General features: G+C 37.0%; 1 protein-coding gene across 1 annotated transcript; it reads right to left on the bottom strand.

Moving 5' to 3' along the window:
- Positions 1–1358: 1358 nt before the first annotated feature.
- LOC140140961 (AFG1-like ATPase) lies at positions 1359–23802 on the bottom strand. Its single transcript, XM_072162728.1, has 10 exons — positions 23631–23802; positions 14744–15000; positions 14310–14469; positions 12680–12810; positions 11691–11849; positions 9640–9793; positions 8922–9022; positions 8313–8453; positions 4642–4758; positions 1359–2398 (listed from the first exon to the last, which is right to left on the bottom strand). The coding sequence occupies exons 1-10, from the start codon at positions 23794–23796 to the stop codon at positions 2243–2245; spliced, it is 1542 nt and encodes a 513-aa protein (XP_072018829.1). The 5' UTR covers positions 23797–23802; the 3' UTR covers positions 1359–2242.
- Positions 23803–25010: the final 1208 nt, after the last annotated feature.

Genomic DNA, 25010 nt, shown 5'->3' with positions numbered 1-25010 from the left:
GGGTTTTATTAAAAACTAATTTTACTGTAATAATTACTGTAAGGACTTTCACAAGGTATTTTAGTACACCATTAGGCATTACAATCATACAAAAAGTAGAAATTTAAGAAAAATTGAGGGCATCGCTATGAGCAAATCACATACTATTTCTTTAATTCGCTGAACTGGGAAAAGCCAGGGAATATACTCTCATTTCAATTTAAGATTATTTTACATTATTGAAAAAAATAACTTCCAACTATAAATAAAAAAATTAAAATTAACAGAAAAATATCCCTCAACTAGGAAGTTTGATGATGTTTACAAAGAATAATCTTGTAAGTATTATACCGCTATTAAAAGCAAAATTTAGTCTTAAAAACTTTTTTAAAAGACATTATAAGCTTATTACTTTAATATAAAGTACACAATTCAATGATGATTCCTTTGGGCTTGCCAACTGTAATGGGCTATTCCACTTGAAATTCATACACCCCAATGGAGTCATCCATTCAGGTAACCCCTATTTGAAAATTCACACTCCCTGTGTGAAAGATCAGGTCATGTATTCCATATACAGGGGGCTGTATGGATTCAATTGGAATAGCCCATTTTGCCTTTATGCTATTCCCCAGATATTTCCAGGCAACTGACAGTATTTCCTGCAGACAACTACAGACCATGTATCAACAGTCAAATTTCCTGTGCATTGTATGCTGTGAATTCTCGCATATTCATGAGGGCCGATTGTTCGATTGTGCCATGTCTAACAATCACGCCAGCATTGCGTGCCTTTGCGTTGCATGCCTTCGCGATTACGCTATAGACTGTAAAAATATACAACAAGTGTGTGGCAGTTTTGCCTGTCACATTTCATGGAACAATCGGCCCTCATTATCGTATGATGCTGAGACTTTGACTGCTTGTACGCGGTCTGTTATCTTTTTTGTCCATGATTTCCCGTCTCACCAGCAAATCAAATTCAAATCAAGTCCAAATCAAATCAAATTCCAAATCACAGATTACAAAATATATTACAACCGCAGTGAAATGGAGGCAGTAATTTTAAAAGTAGGCAGCCAAGAAGACTGTAAACCCTCGGTTAGTTCTTTTCAATACTAATTAATGAATTAACAGATTATGAAGACCTCTGATTGCACATATTTCACATAGCTGAACTTTGTAACTTAAAGCCATAGTGTATGATTTCATTCAAGTTTTAATTTTGTTATTCTTGGCACAAATTATTACATAATGTTAGTCAAGGAGGTTTTCTGATTATTTTAAGTCAGGTAAAATTAAAGAAAATAACTAAAGCACTTCAGGCTTAGTCTTTCATCAGGCTATTTTTAAATAGCCTACTATTGGGTATTCTTACTATTGGGTATTCTTAAACACTTGAGAGAAAGTTCCTGCAATCTTATTGGTTCTTAGCCGTGTGATATGACAACATTACGGTTCAGCGTGTGTGAGTCGACGCAATACTTATACACATTATTTGAACCAATCGGGATGCATAGGAACATGACTAATCGATTCTAGGTAATTTCTTGTAATGTAGGATTTAGTTTGATTAAAATTTGGCACAGGTCTACTTATGATTAATATTTCTATATAAAAGTGTTTAAGAATGAGAATAAAGGTATTGTTTTTAGTTGCTGTCATGCATCTATCGTCTCATATAACATGCGACATCATTATTTTTGGTGTAAAACAACTTTGCTTCGCCACATTGTTTTACTTAAAATAATGATGTCACGTGTTATATGAGATGATAGATGCACAACAGCAGCTAAAAACAATACCTTTATTCTCTAATTACAATCGTTCAAAATATAGAAATTTTAAAAATTGAGGACGTCCTTTTGAGCGAGTGAATCACACATACCGTATTTGTTCCAATAAGCACCCATGTCCCAATAAGCGCCCACCCAGGGTATTTTCAATTTGCTAAAGGGTACCATTAATGTTGAAGTGATGGATAGACATCGATACAGTAAAATAGCTGGGGGATTGGAAGTCCTGTGCAAACTTGAAATACATTTTCTGCATCAGAAAAGCTACTAGAACGTCTCAGGACCCTTTTATAACGTACATAAATTCATCTCTAATAAAAGCCTGTTAAGAAAAAATTAGGCAAACCATGTAAAAATAAGCGCCCACCCAAAATGACTTTGTTAAGCGCCCTGGGCGCTTATTGGAATGAAGACGGTAATTGCTTTAATGATACAGTGTAATACTGTAATACTATCCTGTACTACCATCATAACATTAATTCCGTCTCCATCTGCTTCTTCATCTTATTGCTATTTTGCCAGTATTCCTGTGTCTGCATTTCACTCAGTCTAGAGATGGTTCTCTCAAAGGCAAACAACTCCTCCTCTCCAGTGAAGATGGATGCCTGCTTGATGTCTGTATCCTGTAGGAGAAAGAGTTGAAAATCAGTGTTGAGATGACTATAGTCAATGACTTGAAATGATTCGAGTACGTGTGGGCAAATGACTCGACCTAACTTGAGTCACATTCTTTAATTTGTTACAATGACTTGACTTGAGTCCAAAGCACACAGACTTCACTTGAATAGAGTCTTGCAGTTGCTAGCGTTCTAACTCGAGTCACACAAATCCGATAAAAAATACAAAATACTCCTTCCTTCCCAATATGATATATCAGCCAGCTGGTTTTATTATACACTACAGGATTCTCATGAGAGTAGCATAGCAGTACATGCGCAAGTTGTAGCCAGTGCTGCTACTCTTATGGGAATCCTGTACATGTAGTACAGTTGTTATTTTGACCTGGAATACCACTGCTTACACTGATGTGTACTAAGTCGCCTTACTTCCCCATGAGCCATAGCAACCCACTTTGTACAAGCAACATATCATGAAAAAAGTCAATTATCTGACAATTGAGATGGAAAAAATAAACTCTCAAAATGTCAGATATCTCAAAATGTCAGACATGCAATGCTGCTGATTTCAGTAGTTTGTCTTAGTTGTAGGGATGATGTACAATGCAGTCAATAACGAAAATTTAAGAATTGCCACATCATGTTCAGTGATTACCAAAAAAATCAATCTGTTGCAAAATGTCTGTAAAGATGGTCTAATAGTTTCCCTATGTTAACATAGGGAAGACACAGCAATCAATACAAGTCCAAATTCTGACAATCATCATACAGCAAATCATGCTAAAATGTAATAAACATTAAATCATAAAAGATGCATTTGCTTTACAATAACTCATTGGTGCAAGTTTGTTGATATTCATTCCTCTGTTATATCATAGCAAACACAGACAATGCATTCCAATCCTCTGTTATTATCATAGCAGACAATCTGAACTGGACTATTCCGTTGAAATCCACACTACCCCTGTGGAAGATTTTCAAATATTTTCCACAGGGACGCTTTTTCCAATGTAATTGGTCAGGGTTAATCATTTTGAAACCTACACTCCCCCTGTATTACGGCTTTACCTATCTTCCACAACTGGAGTGAGTATTTCAAATGGAATTTACCCAACTGTCTATTCTATTTGAAACACATGCTCCCTGTGTGGAAGAGTTTAGCTAAATCTTCCACAGGGGTAGTGTGGGTTTGAAATGGAATAGCCCATTGTTTTTGCAGAAAATTGATTCTCACGCATGCCTGCTGTCTACTTCCGTTTTCAAAGCTTTGAGCCGATTGATCGATACCCATCCCTTTTGTGAAAACAATGTTGCCTTATCGCAAGCGATGTCCCTTATCACAAGAAAACAACAACCAATCATTTCCTACCAACTGGATCTATTATTTTGCTATTTACCTTTCTCAATCATCAACTTCCAGAGATGAATTAATTCATTCTAAAGAATAATTACTGACAGCAATGGATGTTCTAAAAATGTGTTTTGTGGCCTTCTGTATATTTTAATTGTTGTCTGCAATTGCGATCACTGTGATTAGTATATTAGCAAAGTCAACGAGCGATGCATTACAAGATTCTGCCTTAGAACACAGCAATCCAAATACACTTCACTCACCCCAGCCTGCCAGTAAAGAACCAAGTTTGGAAAGAGTTGGTCATTTTGTTGATGAGTTTTTTCAGGATCAAAACAAGACAAATATACCATTATGAAAAACACTGACACATAGGTAAAGGATATAAATACATCGAAAAAAGTAATTAACCACCCCCCCCACCCCCTTCATAATAACTCAAAACTCTGCTTCATATTTTAAAAATGAAATAGCAAAAGGAACCCCATTTAGTTCTGCAAATTTGGATACCACATTTGTCTGGATAGCTCACATTTATAGTCAAAGTGATTCTTTGAATGAAAAAAGAAGCAGATTCAAGTCAACAGTTGCACTGAAAAGCTAATGAAGCCAGTGTACCATTACATTCTCTACATGACTGGTCAAGGATGAACTGCGATGACCAGTGATTGACCAGGCACTCTAGCAACAAAAACAACATTTTCCATAGGTTCATGTACAACTTTTGAATCTTTTTCATTCAATGGGTCACTGTGGCAACACATTTTGGACTTTTATGAGTGAGGCATCAAAATTTACCAAAAATAGGATTTCTTTTTGCTTTGGTGAAGAGGCTTCCACCTGTAGTGGAGAGAAATAGGCTGAAGAAGAAGAACACACAACCCCCACTACTACTTACCGATGATATATACAAGTCATCTAATAGTTTTCTATTCTCATCGAAATCCTGATCTGTTAGTTTTCCCGTAGCAAATAGCCGATCTGGTTCAACATCAGCTGAACAGATTACCCGTATCTGAAAAAAAAGATCAGTGAAATAAGTATCGTGTATAGTCTCTGCATGTTGATTAAAGGTTGAAATTCTGGTTGCTATCAATCGTAATGTTGCTAATTAATGTCGTTGTTATTAAGTGTAGACAAAATATTTTGCGAGATGTTTGCCAAAAATATTTTGCAATAACATTTTAATAACAATTTCAAAATTGATCAGTAATGAAGCAACAATTTTGTAAATATTGCAAACACTACACTTTTGTGATCTTCTGCTTTCATGCATATCTTTAATGTTGTCATGCCTTTTCATAAAGTTGACACTCAGTTCAGGGGGTGGGGATGAGTAAATGAAGCATGCTGTTGTTTGATATGCTATGTCATTTTGAATACACTATACGCTTGTCCACTCATTAGCTCTATGTTAACATTTTCTACAATTTAACACATTTTTTGACAAAATACTGCAACTTTGAGATCATTAACACTTCCTATGCACAACCCGTAAATGGGAATATTCTCTTCCTGCACATCCTAGATGGCCACCATGGTATGAGCAGCCATCTTGGATGTGTAGTAAAAGTTAATATAAAAACTGTTCATCAGGAATAATTATTTGAAATGTTTATGAATTGTAGTATGTTTTCCCTCATTCGCATATCCATGATGGCCACTATGGGCTTGTGCCATTGGTGCATTTATGTGCCGTGAGCAGGGAATGGGATGTTTTTGTTATGCGCTGTGAACAAAGGAAGTGTTAAGTGTGGGAACTGGGAACATAATTTTTTTTTTTCAAATAAAGCCAAATCTGTGTGTGAGTAAAATCAGCAAGAAATGTACTAAAATAAAATATCAACAAGGTGAAAAGATCATGCTGTATTGATGCATGCACACTTTATACAAGGACACTGTAATTTATTATAGCTGTCCCACTTTTTTAGAAGTCGTTTAGTTGGTTACAACACAGCAATGTCACAAATGCGATGGCTATTTACAGGTCAAAATCTGAATGGGCTAAATTCATTTGAAGTCCATCCCTCATGGAAGACATGACCTTAATCTGCCACACAGGGAGTGTAGATTTCAAATGGAGTCACCCATTCAGGTAACCCTATAAGAAAATCACACTTCCTGTAGAAGATTACAGTCATGTCTTCCATAGGGGGTATTTGGATTTCAACTGCAATAGGATCAGCCTAATATAAGCTCATAGTAACCCGGCCTGAAACTTGATGCCCAAACGCCACAGGAAAGAGAACATCGCCACTACAACTTGTCATGCAACTTTATATCATATTACTTGGTGTTATAAGTTCACTTCAATTATTACACTTTTCTATAACCAAGAAACAATAGCAAGCTAATTTCAAATCAGGATATCTGGAAGTAGATATCATAGTTCTCTGAGAGAATTTGCTGGCCTAACCTTAAGATATCTGATGTACCAATATTAAGAATGCTTTAAATCAAACACATTTTAGGTTTATAGAGAAATAAGTGTGAAATATACTTCAGGTTTTGAAGTTACAGAAAAGTGTTGTTTGTAATTAAACCAACAGAAAAAGGAGATAAAGAAAGCAAGTACCTTCTGATAGTGCACCAATGTTGCATCATGCAAGGAAGAACAACAGAAGACATTTCAGAAAATTCCACATAGCACATGATTAAATCATATATTACAAGGCCAATTTTTGTCTTGTTTTTAGAAAGTTGACAAAATTCCCTAGAATTGGTCAATTTTAGGGATTTTTTAGAACACAGAAAAAAACACTGGAATTTGATCCTTTAGAACACTGAAAACTTACTACTCTATCTTACATAATTACATTACAAGGGCAGTTCATGCCTGTTTTCATGATTATCTTTCACAGTTCACAAGCCTCTGAGTATTTCTATTTTGCAGAACTGGGGCCAGAGCACTGATGTAGACCTCAGTATCGCTGGATGTAGACGTTATTCAATTACTTGGGACATTGTCATGTTCAAGGATTATGTTTGACACACTATTATAGGCCTTATGTTCTTATTTTGCGGCATGTTTCCAAATCAGTCGAGGAGAAAAAGGGCGAGACTGCATGCCGCTTTGGATTTTAAAATCCTTGCACACTCTGAGTTATACTAATATTTGTGGCCTTACATTACTAGTAACTATTTACGAGTAATCCAGTAACAGATCATTTTGTTCTTTTTGAATAATTCCAAGAAAACTGAAGATGTTTTACTAGGATAGGATAGGATAGGATAGGAAGCTTTATTTCACCACGGAGGCCCAAATCAACAAAGTTGTTCTTCCTTGGGGCCGTGGACATAACATAACATACAAAATATTAATAAACAAAGTACAAATAAAATGTACATCATCATAAATTGATAGATTTAAACAACAGTTAAAAATATACACTTTTAGCATTATTTTTGAAAATATGTAAGGTCATGGATTTTTGAATAGTTTCATCTAAATTGTTCCAGATGATTCCACCTCTATATGATAAACTACGTTTCTTATAATCTGTCCTCGGTTGAGGGATCTTAACATTAAATTTACTCTGGCGAAAGTTGTAATGATTCTCTGGAATTGAAAATATGTGAGTTAATACGGAGGTGACAAGTTATTCAAAATCTTATATGTTAAAACAGAACAATTGTACTGCTGCCTATTAGAAACTGGTTTCCAACCCAGTTGATCAAGAACGATATTACTAGATGTGTCCATGCATTTAGCATTACAAATTATACGTGCAGCCCTGTTTTGGATAACATCACACTTCAGTGATGTTTCATCACTACACTAGTGGTTTCATATGACTTGCAACCCATCACATCTGACTTTCCATTTAGGCAACAGGAACTGGCATAGAGGGCATTTATGAGTTGCTCAAAGATGTTGTTAAAAGTACATAGGCCACATCATCATTGTTTATAGTGTCATGTCCCTTTCTGCAGATCCAAATGGCTTCTTTGAGCCACTTGGCCTTGTAGTCTTGTCAGTTTTACGATCAATGACTTTTGAGTCCTCCCAATTCATAGATAGGATTGATAGAATGCTATAAACAAGGATGAGGGGGGCCTACACACTTAACAACATCTTTGACCAACTCTTCACACCCACTATGGTAGTTCCTGTAGCCTACAAAAGAAAACAGTCAGATGTAATGGGTTTACAGCCTGGTAATACCATCATTTTACCTAGAATTATTCACAAAGAACAACAATTTTCAGTTGAGTTTACATAGTTCATTTTTCAAAACCAAGTAGATTTGTTCACTAACCTGACAGTTTCTAAATTCATGATCGACGTTCTTCTTCAGAGTGTTGAACTATGTCCCAACACCTTCCCTAACAAATTTCGGCCTGTAGAGGGGATGGATGAGGGGGCCTACACACTTAACAACATCTTAAACCAACTCATCACACCCTCACCCTCAGGCCGAAATTCGTCAGGAAACTGTCAGGTTAGTGACATATTGGTTTTGAGAAATGAACTTTGTAAACTGCTTTTTCTGCAAACCTGATGAATTTATTTACAGAATTTTCAGTTGAAACTAACATTCCAAATGTAAAAAAAACCAAAAAGTTTACCTTTTGATCATAGAAGTTATCTATCATTGTGATGAATCTCCTTGCTTCAGTTTTCTTATTAAGTGACATCTGTGGTATATCTCTAATGAAGATGGTATCAAACTCACGAGTCAGTCTCACATAGTCAGCTGCTCCTAGTGGCTAGTACAAACAAAGCAAACAGGGAAAAATTAGAAGGGAAAAGGGTATATACTGTATTCGCTCTAATTAAATATCCCCTCTAAGTCCACAGCATTTTTTTCAAACAATACATACTGTCAAAATACCATACAGTACCTATATTTTCAAACAACCGATTTCACGCTATCCATGTACGCAGCCATCATATTATTGACCATGTTTACAGAGAAGAATTCCTTACTATTTGTGGAGCAACGCAGCACTACAGACAGAACTGTACTAGTAATTTTTATAATGGGAATTATCATTGTAATTTTTCGAAACTGTTTTGAGCAGTTTTGTGGTTTCTTATTTATTATTTAGTGATCACAAATAGTTACACATTAAAGCCTATGGGTACAAATATGTTTGCGGGCTTTTAAATTTGCGGTTCTGAAATTAACCACGAAAATTGCGAAAATAAAAACTATTGAAAAATAGTACACTAACCTTAACACACAGGTCTTCAAATGAAAAATATGCAATACGTCCACATGCAACAGGTACATGAAGTTTCCTGCCTAAGAAATGCAATGTCCTAGACTCAATGACTGCAGGATAGGGAGAGAAAAATAAAATTGACATTAAGTACAATGCACAAAATTATTGGTTGGGCTATTGAATTTTTACAAAATCTTTTTAAAGCTCTGACATGTTGAGACTAATATATTTATGTATTGCGTTAAAAATCCATCCAATTGTATCATTATTATGTTTCCAGAACCTTTTACCTTGCAAACATCTTGCTGATATTAGCATACAGATAATGCCCACAAACATGCCTTTTCATGTAAAGTCAACATTTAGGAAATTTTGCCCCCCCACAAATATCTTGGCTATGGGCCTGAATATGCCAAAAACTTTTTTTAAGTTCAATTCCGGCATCATTTAGGGCTTTGGCCACAGATATTATACCCCATGTATCCAAGTTCTATGGTTAATCATGATAATAACAAGTGCCTTATTATCAGTAGTGGCATCAGAAAGAAATTCTGGGGAGCAATTTATTTGGGGGAGGGAGGGGGTAAAAATCTGAAAATTTACTGAAACTTATTGGTGATTATGGCCAAAATAGTGTAATTTCAGTGATTGTTTTGTCCGAACTGGATGGGAGGCCCTCCCCCCCCCCCCTTGCACCACCACTGCATGTTGTATCTCTAATCCTTACCTCCATCTTCAAACCTAGTGATATTTTGGAAAAGTTGATCCATTCTCTCATTAGCATGACCCTCATACTTTAAAAAGTAGACCTCGCCCCCAAGTGGGAGCCGACCTCTCCGATAGTCTACCCCTGAGTCAAGTGGAAGAACATTACAACGATCCTGCAAGCAAATAAATTGAAATAATATCATCATCAAACTGTATGCATACTTTCTGTGCCAGCCAGGTATTAATAAGAGCCTGCCATCATGAGTTTGTATAGGTCAATTGTCTACAAAATTACAATGACTGCTGCCCTCTGCCTGCCAGCACAAAAGGTAATATCAAAAGTGAGGGCAGGAGAAGATTTTATAATAAAAACAGTGTTGAGAACTCATCTGGACATGGAAGAATCCACATCATTAAAATATAGTAATCTAGCAGACGATTTTTCCATCCTCAACCATTGACACAGCTCTGGCAACTACAACTTCAGTCATCTGTCTTCGAACAGCATTGCAAGTCTCTACCACTAGGATTAATGTGCAAATATGGTAAAAGATGAACATTTTGAGGTTACGCAGGACCTTTGCAAAAATACTTTACCACTTTTTTATCTTATCCCTTATGTGTTTCAGAGTCCAGCTGACTGGGACTCTGAAACGCATGAATGCGCAATCATAACAACTCATATCAAATAAATAAATGTAGATATTTTATATAGCGCTTTATGCCGTAAACAGCCTCAAAGCGCTTTACATTTATTCCGCCGTCATTAGAATATGTCGGAACCACGTTTGCTGCCTACAAATGGCGCAGGGTTCATCAGTACAACGACTGTGACTACCCCTAACAGCTTCCCATTGCACCTGGGTGGGGTGAGGCAAGCGAGGTAAAGCGCCTTGCCTAAGGGCGCAACACAGTGGTGGGACGGGAACTCGAACCCACGCACGTCGAGCAAGCTCTCAGATTATGAGTCCTAGGCCGTAACCACTGAGCCACCGTGTCCTCAATCATTCATTCGGTGCTTAACCATGCATGAAAATGTGCTGAAGTGTATACTCATCAAGGCCAATGAGGTTCACTCATTTTTTTAAATATAAGGCCAAAAAAAAAATTGTTTGCTTGTCTATAGATCACTTTCAGAAGTTGGGTCGGTCAGTCGGGAAAAGTTTTTTCCTTTTTTTTCAGGTACCAAAAGTAAAAATATGAAGTACTTGTTTGTATGTTAAACACTCACTGATCACAGAAATTCACACCAAAGACTAATTCAAACCTACTTAATTTGACATGTACATGTCTGATGACAGGTTTAAAATACTGCATTTTTAAGCCCAACAATGTTTTACATGCAAGTGTAGACAGGCGCTAAGGAAGGATGACAATACAAAATATCGGAATCTTCAACCAGGTATAACTGGACACGGTAAACATGAAGTAAATGGTATTTTACATTGTTTCTTATCATCAGTTATTCAGATGAAAAGTTAATGAAATTTTTGAGAAAATTGCACACAAAAAAATGTAAGTTATACAGTCGGGACTGTATGAGGATATTAAGCAAGCAACTTTTTTTTTTGCCTGACAGAGTTAATAGGCAAAACATTTTGAGAATGAATATAATACCAATTTTGTATGAAAATACAAATAAAAATAAAAAAGAGCCTACTTTTTCAGATTTTTGGGTCAGTCGTTGCTGACAGAATCTCATTGGGCTGGTTCATTTGAAATCCATACACACCCTATAGACGACATGTCACACAACCATAATCTCCTTATACACAGGGAGTGTAGATGCTCCTTTTTCCCCATGTGTTCGGTCCTATTCTTTTAGCTACCATTTATTAATTTAAATTTGGCTAAGAATGTGTGTGATTTCATCTTAGCTGTGGTACAAATTAATCAACTTGGTGACTTTAGCACAGAAAAATAATTGGGCTATTCCAGTTGAATTCATACACCCCTGTGGAAGACATGACCTTAATCTCCTACACAGGGGTGTAGATTTCAAATGTAGTCACCCATTCAGGTAATCCCATTTGAAATCCACACTCCCTGTTAGTTTCACATAATACATACCTTAAGTATTTTAATAAACGGTACAAAGTTACTCCTTTGTAGACCATTTTTATACAAATCATCGGGTGCTCTATTGGACGTTGCAACAACCACAACACCATTATTAAATAACTCTGTAAATAGTCTCTTTAAGATCATTGCATCTGCTATATCAGTCACCTGAAAGAGAGAAGGAGAAAGAGTGAACAAATCAAATTGACGGTGAATGTCATGTCATGACTCTTGACTGCAAGTAATCAACGATCTGCGGCCATCCTCACTCCAATTTGAATATTTCATTTGAAATGTATGCATCTCCCATGGTAGAGGGCAGTCATACATTGACCAACTGTTTTCAAACTATCCCCTTAACAAGTTTGGAATTCCACTATACTTTGATAAGCTCGTAATCGGCGGGAATTATTAGGCTGTTACCATTACGGCGAAAAGTAGGCCAACGTTAAGTGATAAATCAAGTTGTTGTGGGGTTGCACTTCAAAAAAGATGTTACTTAAAAAACAGTCTCTTAAGGGCTCGGATGGCAACGTTTGCACAGTATTTTTTCTAGGACATGAGAGCACATCAGACATATCGAATTGCATTCTGAATATGAGGGATGTCCTTTTTTTGTATTTTTTTTAATTTGTGATATGAAACAAATTTTATGGCAAATTATTAAAAATTTATATTTTTTATATTTAACGTCCTTGGAGTAAACTTTATAAATCTAATGATAAATAAATAAATCCAAGTAAGGTAAATCATCCACAGTAAAGTGCTCAACCAAGCATATTCTGACGAGTGTAGGTCGGCTTCGGCTGGCTTGCATGAAACAATATTGTAAATAATGCTTTAATAAATCACCAAGTCTATTTTAAATGTAAATCTAATGATATGTACTTAAAGTGTATGTAGCTGGGAGGAAAAGCCGACAATCATTTACATATTTTGACCTTTCGTATCGAAGATAGGCCTACACTTTTTCCCCCAAAAGACATAAAATTCTTTACCTGAAATTCATCAAAACATAAGAGCCAAATTTGTGAGCTGATATCCTTGGCAACAGGTGCTATAGGATCATATGGTTTAGGCTTGGCGCTATGAATTGTCTTAGGTATGTTCCGCTTCACTTCATGTATTCCTGTAGCAAAAAGTAGAAAGGTAGACATTTTGATTTACATGGAAGTTTTCAAGTCAGTTTAGTGATTCTAATAAGCATTCAAATGTTAGAAATGGGCTATTCAAGTTGAAATTCATACACCCCCTGTGGAAGACATGACCTTAATCTCCCACACAGGGAGTATAAATTTCAAATGGGGTTACATAAATGGGTGACTCCATTTGAAATCTACACTCCCAGTGTGAAAGATTAAGGTCATGTCTTCCATAGGGGGTGTATGATTTTCAACTGGAATAGCCCACTGTCAGCTGAACATGTCTTGTAGTCAAAATTTACAGAGATATTTGTTTTGTAACTAAAGAACAGACCAGATAAATTTGCTCCATAATGTGTGCACATGCAGCATTTCAAAGCTCTTTTTGGCAACTTTTCTCAATGAATTACAGCCATAATGTGCGATTTGCTCACATCGATGCACTCAACTTTTTTCTTGAATTTCTACTTTTTGCATGAGTGTAACAGCCAACGATGAACTTAAAGCCATAATGTATGATCGACTCCACAGCGATGCCCTCAATTTTTCTTGAATTCCTACTTTTTAAATTAAATCCGGAGATCTGCGGTTTTATGCAGAGTTCACCGATTGAGTGCTTGCTAACATGTCTTGTGAATGTCCGCTCATGTGTACACGCATCATTGGATATTGACATATAAATTGTTTCCATTGTGATGGTCTTTCTAAATTCTGTTAAGAAAGTGAGTGTGGTTGACCAGTTTTCAAAACTACTTTTGAATTCTACATTCTTTATTCATGCAAGCCAGCAAGCCCAAGTACATACCAATAGACTACTCGCTATATGAAGGTAAACTACAATGTAATCCAAAGGTCAACATCAATTGGTTCCTAATATCAGACCTTTATTCCACATTGGGAATAGTGAGCCTTCAGAATTTCCTACATTCCTGACACTTGCCCCTTTGCCACTCTGACGATGATTTTGTTTCACTACACAGTCACACTAGAAACGCTGGTGGTGACCAGCGACAAGCCGATAGATATATAGTGGCAGATAGCTAGGAGTTGAATTCAAGTCAATTTGGGAGCGGTGCCGCTCTGACATACAAAAACCAGATATGATTTTTGGCCAATGAGCACTGAGCAGCAACATTGGCTTTCAGAGTCATGCCACTGCCGCTCAGCGGCGTGCCGCTGGGTGACTACCAGCGTTGGAAATAGCTGGTATCGTGTTGCAAAATGCTACACAATTTTGGAGTTGAGTAGCATTTTTATGCCATAGACTTACACACTGAAGTATGTGATGTGAGTGTAAAAGTAGATTTTGCTACGCATAAAAAAATGCTTAATTCCAACGCTGGTGACAACTGCTTGTAGAAAAGTGCAAGCGGTGCAATGAAGCAGCATCATGCCGCTCAGGGGCAAGCAGTATGACAGTAGTATTATCCAAGTAGAAGCATGTAATTGAAGTCAGGCTGCAAATAGAAATTTCCTGATAACTTACTTGCATGTACATCTAGCATAAATGAGTTGAAATGGGTCCGCTTCTTTCTTGCAACATTAACATCTTCATAGAACAGATCCATAAGCATTGTTTTACCAGATCCTACACTGCCACATAGATAAAGACCTTGGGGACCAGGTGATGTACTGTAACCTGCTACCTGAAAATTTGAAAAGGAATAATCAGGAAGCGCAGTATGCCGTATCTGCAATTTGAAGAATTTACCGTTTCACATAGTGATGTATGATCGATAATAAGGTTTTAATCAAGATTATGCAGCAAATGAAAATCGCTAAATTTTCAAATACGACTTTTTCGAAATGCGTATTTTGCAAATACGTCATTATGTGATACGGCCGACGATATATGTCTCTTCCTGAGCACATATGATGCTTTCTGAACAAAGTCCACACAAGACAAAAAAAAACACTCACCTTCTGAAAGAAACCCAATTCAGCTGGCTTGTAACCATCCAACCTGTCGTGAAGTTTTTGTAGACTGTCTACTATAGTTCTTTGATAAGGATCATCATGATACACCCCACATTCAATAAGAGCATCATAATTATCAATCGGACCATAAGCTTGCCTTTTCACTCTGTGCTGGCGACTCTGTGGGTCTGATGATTCTTCTGGCTTCAATGCAAGGTTTACATTATCTGGCATGGCTCCTGGGAACGATCCAACTGATTCTGAGGGAGGAAAATACAGAGAAACACATTTTTAGCTTCCACTCTCATCGAGCGTCTTTATACTGAGCCATGCTTATCAACGTGAACCGGGTCATTTCTACTGCACTTATGCAGGGTAGATTCACTCCCCACATATCAATGGGCATGAATGGGGAGACTGGAAGTCCAGAAAACCTTTTTTGTACCACCAAGCAGGACTCTTGCCCCCTGGTGCCCCCCCCCCCAGTAAAAAATTTTGTTGATTTTGCCCCCCCTGAAATTCACTTTGCCCCCTCAATGCCCCCCGAAAAAAAAATTCCTGGCACCGCCACTGCCTCCCAGCTGCTTCAGGTCAGATTTGGAAGGATTGCTGTCACAGGTTAAGTCATACTTTTTGTACTGGGAATGTCACCATGTATCGGTTACTATTTAACAGCTCATAAGGTGGTTGACGGTTGACACTAACAGTGTGGATAACTTACATCACCACGTATTACCTTTGCGATCTGTTCCACTGTTTCAGGTGAATCTTTATCAATTTATTTCCTCAGTAGAGTACAGCAGGACAAATGTCGATCATTCCAGCCTCTGCTTCTGCTTGTATACTCCTCAACGCTACAATTGTAACCAGGCGAGGAGGAAGTTGTGCGCAATGCGATAAAGATGTTATGCTTGTTGACTTTGATAGTGGTTCAGGACCTCTTGCTTAAATGACTTGGTTTCTTCAATGGTTATTATGTTTTGTGGGATAATGTTCCAATCCTTGATTGTGTTTGGGAAAAACGAGTTGACCCAACAGTCCTTTCTCCCTGATGGTCTTTGGTAGACTTTGTTGTTGTTCTTTCGTGTGAGGCATTTCACCGGCTGCAGATACTTTTGCTCTGGGATGGCTGCCTGACCGTTTGCAATTTTATGCATGAGTGTGACTCTGTTGACCTTCCTACGAAGCTCAAGTTTATCCGATCCAAGGGATGTCAACATGCTGGAAGGACTACTGTATCTACTGTAGTCCTCTTCACGAATCTTGCCGCCCGTCTTTGTACTGATTCAATCATTTTGATCAGCTCTCCGTTGTTTGTGTCCCATACTGTAGAGGAATACTCTAGTTTAAGCTCTTGCGGACATGATATGAGGTTTCTTCTTATATTAAAACCAAGTTGCCTATTGGCCTTGGCTGTGATGTTGTGTACGTGTGAGTTCCATTTTAGGTCATGTGTGAGTTCAACTCCCAGATAGTTGTGACTCTGGGCTTGTTGTAGTTTACTACTTCCAATTGTGTAATCAGTAATGATTGGATTATGTGTGTGCGTAATACGTAACAGGAAACACTTGTCGGCATTAAATGCCATTTGCCAGGTATGTTGCCACTTATCTAACATTAGCATGTCATTTTGAAGCTTCTCAGCATCTGCCCTGCATTTTATTTCTCTGTAAACTACATAATCGTCCACAAAGAGACGGATAGGGGACGACAGGTTATTTGGAAGGTCATTCAAGTAAATCAAGAATAACAGTGGTCCCAACACCGTCCCTTGCGGAACCCCCGAGAGTACTTTCACCCAGTTTGAGTTCTCTCCCCCTACTACTACTCTCTGACTTCTTTGTGTAAGAAATTTATCAAGCCATGCATGTATGTGACCTGTGATGCCGCATTGTGATAGTTTTCTCAAAAGTCTTTGGTGCGGGACCGTATCAAAGGCTTTTGAGCAATCCATCACAATGAGGTCAGTTTGTTGCTTGTTTTCAAGTGAGTGCGCAAGGTCATGGACCGTTTGGACCAGTTGGGTTTCGCACGAATGGCGTGCTCTGAACCTGTGTTGTTTGTCTGTTAATATGTTAAAGGCTTAATGTACGATTTCCTTCAAATTTTAAATTTGTCATTATATACTCAAAATGCTGAAATAATACTAGTAAAAATGATCGGGAATGATTTCTGTCCATTTTGAGCTGAAATAAGGGTTGTTTTACACGGATTGTCAGGGTTTCAAATCCGACGCGAACCCGCGAACCGGTTCGCATGAAGGTTCTCGCCGGGTTGCAACTGGGCGAACCAAAATTGGTTCGCGCACAAGCTTGGAAGTCTAAGATCACATTTTGTGTTATTTTTACCTTTTTTTACTGCAACGGAAATGTGATTTAATAATCTCATTAATCCATGAATATATAATTCTGAAATGTTGGAGGAAAAAGGCAAAGTTTTCATCATTTTAGCTGTCGATTACTTTATATTGTACGATCACGTACAGAGCGTGAAAGTTTCGCCCTGGCCTGTGTTTACAACCACCATCCCATAATAATAGCATGATAATAGATATGACCTCGCTAGTAATAAAAGCGTCTATGTCATTGGTCTTCATCTCGCGTATTTCCACCAATCACAGCAACTCTTTCTTACCAAAGAGTCGGGTCATATGAATAATTAATCATGACATGAATAATTAATTGTTAAATGGCATCGTCAATTTAAAGCTTATTATATAATTATTACACGCATGTGCTCACCTTAATAACATCATTAGTGCATTAAAAAAATATATAATTCTGAAATGTTTGGGGGAAAAGGCAAAGATTTCATCATTTTAGCTGTCAATTTATTGTACAATCACGAACAGAAAGCACAGTGAGCATGAAATCCATGACCCATGTAATTTTAGTGTTTACAAACGATCACCCCCGTAATAATAGCCGTGACCTCGCTAGTAATGAAAGTATCCTTCATTGGTTTGTATCATTTTCACCTTGCCTATTTCCACCAATCACGGCATCTCTTTCTTACGAAAGTGTCTGGTAAACATGAATAATTAATCGTAACATGAATAATTAATCGGCAAATGACGTCGTCATTTTATTACACACGTGCTCACCCTTTACCCGATGTACAAAATAATACGTGGAATAAATTTAATTGAATTTGCATTTCATTTGAAAAGATATGGTTTAAAATTGCGAATCATATAACAGTACATACAAAAGCTATTTTAAGCAATTTTCAGCGAACATTTAAGGAAATTTGTAATAAATTTAGGTATGAATAAATCAAGTGAAATTAGGGTATTATGTATATGGTATATTTTCATGTTTTGACATCTCTTCATCGCAGTAGCTAGCAGTAGGAGATTGGGTCATCCATGGCCTCAAATTCTCCAAAAATAGAACTCATACGGGTGTAAAACCTTTTAAACTGCACTATATTTAATACATGAATGTTATGTTGAGGTCTCATTAATGCATGATAGGTAAGTCACAGCGATAGTCGAAGTTTAATAAGCTTTTAAGAAACTTGCTGAGCTTGCTGTGTACAGTGTAGTCAGTATTTCGGTAAACTAAAATTACTTTCAGGATTCAAAGTTGAAACAACTTGGTTTTGTTATTAATAATGTTATAGTAAGTTGCATACAAATTCCCACCTATTTATAGGGTATTATGATTTTACAAATTTTTTTTTTCTCAATATTTTATGGGAATCGAAAGCCTGGTTCTGATGAGAACAAAGGTTCTCATAAAAAGCCATTTTGAGAACCTAAACTGGTTCCCGCAATTGATTGCGAATTTGAACCCCTGATTGTCTCATTGGGGGTGAAAAATGTAGTGTCTAGTTTTTCCTCAATTTATTTGTTTTTGTGTTGTAGATGGGTCAAATAGGAAATCTGTAAAATTGTTAGGCGTCAAGTGTTCAGAGTTTCAAGTTATGCCAGAAACATGTTTTTGATGCACATGTTTCTGTATACCCAATTTTTCGGAGAGGACACATTTTGACGGAAACCTGACGTCCAACTTTCAAACATGTGATACATGGAAACTAATTGTAAATGGACAAAGTGTTTATTATGAGTTTGTAGGATATATATAAGTGTTTTTCAAGAAAATATAATTTTAGTCTTGGGTCAATTTTGACTATGGATTACAAGCTCGTATTCGGAGAGGACATTTTTTGACGGAATTTTCAACATAAATTTGAAGAAATGGTACAATTAATGAAACAGTCGCAATCTTACATGGTTTTCAATTTTGAACAATCATGTTTCAAACATTACTTCTGAACTGTCAAAATATGTTTTTATGTTATTGCTGGCAGTGATATATCATTTGCAAAGTTCACAAAGGTCAAATGAGACGGCTATTTTGTCCCAAAATCATACAGAAATGTATATTTTCATCATTTGCTAAACATTTCAAACAGTTTCTTTGTGGCTGTAGGTGGAACTAAGAGGGGCCAATAATTAGGCATGGCAACTTTTAATCATAAGTTAATCTAATATTTGAAACAGGGCACAATATGGTGCTCAGCCCAAATGTACCCTGATTGTAAAACAACCCATAACGAGGTAACGTGAAAGAAACACTGCTTGTTATTTTGGCCGTTTAACACGCAGTTCTATGGGCGGACATAAAGTCATAATTTATTGTTATGACTTTATGTCGAACTTTGCTCTGTTTACCTACATGTACAAACACAACAAATTTGGCTGATTCCATTTAGGTGCAAGTTGTGACATGTGTAAACATTACAATTATGCCAAAAAATCAGGTTTGAACAAAATTAACCAAATTCATATTATAAGATCGTACATTATGACTTTAAATCTGTCTAGGTGGGCCATAATCTGTGTATGCAGTATATGTTCAAACATTTTGCATACGATTACTAGTTAGTGAAACCGGACGATAATTGACCGGCGAAGTTTTGTCGCCTTTTTTGTATATAGGAGACACATTTGCTAACAACCAGTCTTTTGGTGGGGTACCTTGATCCTACACCCATCGAATGTGTGTCATCGGCCCAGTCATCGGCCCTCAGACACACACACACATGCATAGAGTTCTGCTGCATCATGTTTTGTTGACATTTTTTAATGTTTACATCCATTATGACAGTTCTAAAACCATCATTGACAACTCAAATACAAAGGATATCAGTTGGCAATTGTAATGTTATGCAATCAAGTTTACAACACTATCTGTCTTACAATGGGCAGAAATCACTGAGTCACGCCATTCAAGTGGCAATATTGATTACTTCAAGTGGCCTACTGGAGTGACCAGATATAACCCTGTGTGATTTCTATGTTATTTTGCAATAACAAAACCATGTTTTCCTTGATTTTGGTATGAAATTGAGCAAATAAATATCAATGTCATGTCAATTTAGAGTTATTAAGAGCAACTAAAACTGATTTGAGGTAAGTTGTATCTGTTTGGAATCTGTATTGACTATTCTGAGGGAATTACTGTAATGTAAACAAACTAACTCATGGCCCATATGAACATGGTGTACTGGTTTTCAGTACCCTGTTTTCCATGGGTGACTGTAGGAACCCATGGATTCGATCCATGTACCTTGATCCAGAGATCCTGCCCAATTCAATAATTTTGGTACCATACCTTAGATTTTGCTCATATTTGGTATGAAGGACTGAAGGTGTCTTGAGGTGTTACTGAAATAAGGCCATAAGGAAAATTTACTTGTATTTCTACTTCAGGCTCATCAAAAATCGTCTGTCCTGCACAAGCAAACTTCTGTACAAATTCAACTTATGCAAATGAATCAACCACAGCTCATTATAACCCAATGACATCACCAGCTCAAATTACATCCCATTGAAATACATGTAACTGATGTAAGTGGAACCAACATTACTCAAATTTCAAGGCCTTTTTGTAAAAAATTACAAGTTTTTCAGAGATTTTCAAAGTTTTTCTACGGAAGTTTAAGGTTTATTCAAGCTACTTGTGTAGGAAGTACAAGTGGAGACATCCAAATGTTGATGGACAAACGTAATATGCATGACCATTTTTCATAGTCCAGAACAAATTTTCTTGAAAATCCATGCACCTGATTGGTCAGTCGAGTGCATGGGGTTGTAATGTGAGCAGCTCTGTGTGTACTGTTGGTTGGTGGTTTCCCAACTGTGCAATTGATCATCATGGCGGTGGTACCTGGTGTGTTCTCTTAATTATTTGTACAGTGCCAATGGTGCAAGTTTGATTGTGTCCTGTGACTGTGGCTGTGTTTACTTTTCCTTCCCTCGACTCGTTATAGGCTTGTAGTCTTCTGTCATGTGGTAATGTTATCAATGCGCGATTAATTGCAATATGCGCTCAAACTAGTACGCGGCGTGGCGCGCTATGTCCGCAGATTTGCGTAGCGCCATGATTGCGAATGTATTTTATATTGTAATTCACTTTTGAATGTAATGTCCGACCGCGATGTCGTAAAACTATGGAATGGGAAGAAAAGAGGAGAGAGGATGGAGAGAGGAATAAAAGGACTCCCAAGTCTAAGAATTATAGTAAAACTTCGCCTGATGGTGTGATTTCATAGTTTTATTAAGAAGATAAGCCGGCAGTGAACGTAACATGGTGGCAGCGGAAAAAGTAAATCTACAGGTACACCATTTCCAAGAAATAGCCTAAGAAAGACTCAAAGAAATCACAAAGAAAAACGTCAACGAAGTTTTAGAAGAAAGAAACTGGAAAATTACCAAAGAAAACATCAACAAAGTTTTCAAGAACGATACTTGAAAATCGACAAAGAAGGTATCAAAGTCGATAAAGAAGCTTAAAGACTAGTTCAGCTTTGAAGAAGAAACCTTCAGTGAGCTAGCCATAAGAAGAAAGAAGAGGACGCAGAACTGATTAACTGTTGTATTGGAAGCCCGGATTGGAAGAAAGAAGAGAGCGTCACAGTACCAGATAGCTTCGCTACAGAAGAAAGAAGAGAAGAAAACAGATAGCTTCGTGACTGTATCATCATCAATTCAATTCCGTTCAAATACCAGAATTGTGAGATTTGATGCATTTTCATCGTTGGAATATATTGCTGATTTGTGTTCTTCTGGAAAAAGACAGGTGAATCGTGTTTTCATCAGTGGCAGTGTTGTCTACATGATCTACGCATCGGTGTGGCAGATTGATGTGGAAAATGGATTACGAGAGGCTGTCTTCAGGTTCTAGCCTGCTTGGATTCCTTGCTAAATGACCAGACATTTGGTATGATATTTTGACTGTTGGCCTTTTTACTTGAAGACAAATCAAGAGATGTTTATATTTTCACAGATGAAAATGATCAGTAATATATTATAAAATTTAAACGAGGATTGTGCGATAGTGAAGTAAGTATTATAAATATTGCAAATGTACGTGCACAAATGAAAGGTAATGCATTACAACGAAATGTGTATGCACATATCAAAATTAAATGTTGTATACATCATGCGTAGTAGAAATGTAGGCCTAACCTAAGCTTACATAATGCACGTCAATCTTTGTGGCATTCAAAAATGTTTTGTTGTGTAAAGCATAATTGCGTTTAAAAACAAAGATAAACAGCAATGAAACATTATATTGTTTTAATTTAGTATTATCATGCACATGGACAAATGTGTGCATTATTTCACATGCAAAAACTCCAGCCAGAGTACAAAAATGTGTGTAAGATTTTTATTGGATTGTTGTAATAAGCGACGAAGCGTTTGGGATTGCAGCAGTAGTGCGCAAGTCAATCGAGTCGACATTTCTTTAAAAATTGAAATGAAGGGATAAAGTATTATAATATGGTCGTCAAAAAACTGTTGTGTTTAAAATAAGATTTTATCACAAAATGTGCGTATTGATCAGGATTTCATGATGAATTTAAATTTCTGGACAAGCGTTTGGTATTGCAGCTAGTGCACAATTAGTCAAGCGACATTTCCATATAAACATGGACATGTATAACTTAATTCATTATGTTCTGGAGAAATGGAAACTTGTGTGAGATTATCATTGGAGAAGAAATTTATCACATAAATTTTATTTGTATTTATGGCAAATGTACGTTTGGAGAATATTTTATATAATGAATTAGAAAGTGGATTAAAAACAAATTGCATGAAATTATATTTATTCACATAAAAAGATGTAAATTTAACGCGATTTAAATGTGCATTTTTGAGATGATTGACACAATCATATAGGAGTTCGGGAGTGTCATGTGGTAATGTTATCAATGCGCGATTAATTGCAATATGCGCTCAAACTAGTATGCCTGGCGTGGCGCGCTATATGTCCGCAGAGATTTGCGTGAAGCGCCATGATTGCGTAATGTATTTTATTATTGTAATTCACTTTTGAATGTAATGTCCGACCGCGATGTCGTAAAACTATGGAATGGGAAGAAAAGAGAGAGAGAGGATGGAGAGAGGAATAAAAGGACTCCCAAGTCTAAGAATTATAGTAAAACTTAGCCTGATGGTGTGATTTCATAGTTTTATTAAGAAGATAAGCCGGCAGTGAACGTAACATCTTCCTTTTCTCTACTTTCCTTTACCCTTCTTTCTTTTTTCCTTTCTTTTTCCCTTCTTTTCTTTTATCTTTCCCCTTTCCTTTCCTTGCCTTGGTGCGGGCGCCCGGGCGTCCTTTGCCTTTGACTTGTTTTTTCAACTTGTCCCTCCAAAATTTCCCCCCAGATTTTTTCCCAGGGTGGGTGAGTCGCCCACCCTTAGAGCTCCCTAGCTACGGCTGTTTACAATTGTAGCGTTGAGGAGTAAAAGCACAAGTAAATACAAGCAGAAGCACAAGTATCTCGACAAGAGCTGTACATATTGTACCGAGCCTTCCGAATTCTGCTCCTCGATCATTTTTAGGCCAACAAATTTACTGTTATTACTTACGATCCTTTTGAGGTACGGTTGATTCAAATCGTCCACCTGAGCCAGCTACCCCTAATATATACTGAGCATGAAGCACGTGGTCATTTGCGAATCTACAGCGGCAGAATGAGCCAAAAGTTGGCTTCTGTGCCCAGGTTCCAGCTCGAAATAACCTGCAAGTCGCCATTTTAGGAATTCCCTGTGACGTCATATAAGAGGTATTATTGTAAATCCCACTTTTCTACAGGAGCACCATCCAGCCACGCATGGATTACAAAATGCTATCTACTGAAGATAGCGGGAACAGTTACAACAGGGATCTATACGATTTTTATATTTGGGTGGTATTGAGAAAATATTCTATGTACATTGTAGGCCTATGACTTACTGTACTAGGGAACAGTCATGGCCTTGAACGATTTATGTAAAAAGGGTGCCTGCCTGAGAGTTCGATCAAATGATTTTCTTTCTTGCCAATTCTGTGTTCAAATCATGATTTGCCTAAAACACGACTCCCGCGTTCCCGCATTATATCTGTAATAATTTGTCCTCACTTAGAATCTGCGTGTTTCTTATGCTCGTGGCAAAATGTTACATGCATTATAAGGTCGAACATTATGGCTTTAACAATAAATATGTTAATCTTTAAAAAAAATAATCTCTTAAATCACCCGCGTGCGAAGAAGAATTAAAATAATAAATATAAAATACTATTATTTATTTTTGTGTTCCAAAAGGAGCTAAATCCAATTGTAGCCATTTATTTGTTCAAATAGTTTTAAAAAATAAGCTAGAGTTACCAAAAATATCCATTCCAATCGTTAAATGTCATCCAATGCGTGCGCCAATGATACTATATTCAGTTGAGAGTGCATGTATATTGTATAGGGCCTAATAGTATAGATCAACTAACATAATGACATAATGCTATCTTCAGTAGATAGCATTATATAATCAATATAGGCCTATGTGTGCTGTACTGCTGTGATATATTTTCACCGATATTTAGTTGGTAGTGCATGATTATAATCAACACACGTGAAATGCTACCTTCAGTAGCACTATAATCAATGTATGTGTCGTACTATATTCAGTTGGTAGTGTATGATTGTAATCAACACACATGGCATGCTATCTTCAGTAGATAGCATTATATAATTTGACAAGTTTCTAGTTTAAAATTATACTAGATGTGAGCATTGACGAGCTATACCTGATCAAATTGATTCAGTGCATGAGCACTGACAAATTGCATGACATCGGTAGCAGCGTTGTTCATTGATGAACTCCCTGATATTTTTCGTGTAAAAATTATGTTCTCATCCAATGACCGTCCAATGCCTACTTCTCACCCAGAATTGAATGTCCATCCCTAGAAACTTTCATACTTCAGGCTTTACC

This window comes from Amphiura filiformis, chromosome 19 (assembly GCF_039555335.1).
Source record: "Amphiura filiformis chromosome 19, Afil_fr2py, whole genome shotgun sequence".
Taxonomy (NCBI): domain Eukaryota; kingdom Metazoa; phylum Echinodermata; class Ophiuroidea; order Amphilepidida; family Amphiuridae; genus Amphiura; species Amphiura filiformis.
The sequence above is the reverse complement of the archived record's forward strand: the minus strand, read 5'-3'. Positions and strand labels throughout refer to the sequence as shown.

Bases quoted from the DNA above. Each gene is read 5' to 3' on its own strand.
- LOC140140961 (XM_072162728.1), bottom strand. From the start codon at position 23,796: ATGGCGACTTGCAGGTTATTTCGAGCTGGAACCTGGGCACAGAAGCCA. The intron at 15,001-23,630 runs GTAAGTAATAAC...TTCCTCCCTCAG, and splicing joins AACCGTACCTCAAAAGGATC to AATCAGTTGGATCGTTCCCA. The intron at 9,794-11,690 runs GTATGTATTATG...ATTTGCTTGCAG, and splicing joins CGTTTATTAAAATACTTAAG to GATCGTTGTAATGTTCTTCC.